General features: G+C 35.8%; 1 protein-coding gene across 1 annotated transcript in view; it reads right to left on the minus strand.

Annotated features, from left to right (window-relative positions):
- Positions 1 to 418: 418 nt before the first annotated feature.
- The window catches only part of LOC101845698 (cathepsin L1), a 4,253-nt gene continuing 2,946 nt past the window's right edge, over positions 419 to 1,725 (minus strand). The window contains exon 6 of the mRNA XM_013083198.2: positions 419 to 1,203. Coding sequence (XP_012938652.1) covers positions 1,095 to 1,203 — 109 coding nt within the window. The 3' untranslated portion in view covers positions 419 to 1,094. The remainder of the gene's footprint in view (positions 1,204 to 1,725) is intronic.

Genomic DNA, 1,725 nt, shown 5'->3' on the forward strand with positions numbered 1-1,725 from the left:
AAATGTTATGTTGTTCTTGGAAATACATGTAGGTGTAAAGCACTGACTTGTGGCAACAAAAGTGGGCACTGGCTATAAACACAGACTCTCAAGCACATATCTTAAAGCGTCTTCAAGCTTTGGCGACTGACCAGAATGCACTGTATGTCTTTGTTTATTTTAGTAAGCTGTTTTAGTAAGAGTTTTTTTGTTAATGCACTTGCAACACTGTAAGCTCATATAAGTGCCAAAGAATAAAATGTGTTATAAGAGACACAAAAAAGGATGAAAGATTAAGGACGATAGATGTTTGATGGGAAAGAATTAGAAAACCACACCACAGCACCCGCCAACCACCCACTATGTCTTTCGCACAATAATGTGATTCTCGAACCAGTGAGTATAATACTATAGTTATAAACACGAAAAGCGAGAGCAATATTGATCTGTAATTTTGTATTTATTTACGCAAACAACACAATGGAGACACGTTCAAAAATGGAATAAAAAATGGGTTATATACACATGATCGTGACAAACAACCTTTATAAATAGCCTTCTTTTTGGGTGGCAAGGGTGTGTTACCCCAACATTTGTGCTACTCCACATAAATAACGCACACATACATTCTATATCTAGCACTCACAATTTTTACAGACCTCTCACACTAAAGTGGGTTTTGTTTTAATTCCAAACTCTTATATCGTACATCAATGAGGTGAACCACACACCCTAAATGATGACTAAAACTTTATGACTAAACTAATATACCATTTACTACCCAAACAACCAAGAATTTGAAGACCATGTTTGGATGGATTTGTTTCAGGGGAAAATGAAAAAATTGTAATAATCAGAACATTTGATCGAAAAAGTCATTTAAACATTTTAACAGAGAGTTAGATTTGACATTATTTATTTTTAAGTTTGGAATTGGAAACATTGCATGAGCTAAATTAAAAGAGACAATAGATCTATAATTCAATCGTACTGTTCACATCAATTTTGGTGTCCATCTATAAAACTCGTAACCCACTCGTTCCTTTTATTATTACGATGACATTTTTAATTGAAAAAGAGATGTGAAAGCCCAATGGACAGTCGGTTCCGGCCCCTTATGCGGTGGCGGTGTGGGGGAAGCTGGCAGAGCTGGCAATGCCGCAGTTGTTGTTCTGGTCCCTGGACATAAGGATGAAGCCATTCATGCCCCACATGACGCCCCAGCTGTGGACAGTGGCAACAAAGATTATGAAACAAACTGAAGGGAAAATGTCATAATTGGTCTCATCATAGATTAAATAAAAAAACGACCAAGAAATAAATCGACCAAGGAATGTGATATAATTGGTCATAGATTAACTTACAAATTGACCAAGAAATATACCATAATTGGTAACAGACTATTAGATGACAAAGTGACGGAGAAATTTTATAATTATGATTACAGAGTACAATTATAATTATGATTATAAAATGTAATAATTTGAAAGAGTACAGGTTCTTTGACTAGAAAAGCTCTTTGGATGAAGAGTAACTATGCAATGCCATGTAGGGCAAGCGAAAGGCAACATTTAAAAAATGGAAAAGAATTTTACGGCACCTGCAATACAAAATAGTTCTTAGATGTGTGCCAAAGAACAAAACAGAAAAATGACGATAGATGATTGGAAAAAAGGAGCAACCCACACCAAAACACCAACCGACCAACCACCTATGTTAAGATGTTGAACCCTTCAGTGTTGGAAG

Source organism: Aplysia californica, unplaced genomic scaffold (assembly GCF_000002075.1).
Source record: "Aplysia californica isolate F4 #8 unplaced genomic scaffold, AplCal3.0 scaffold00217, whole genome shotgun sequence".
Lineage (NCBI taxonomy): Eukaryota > Metazoa > Mollusca > Gastropoda > Aplysiida > Aplysiidae > Aplysia > Aplysia californica.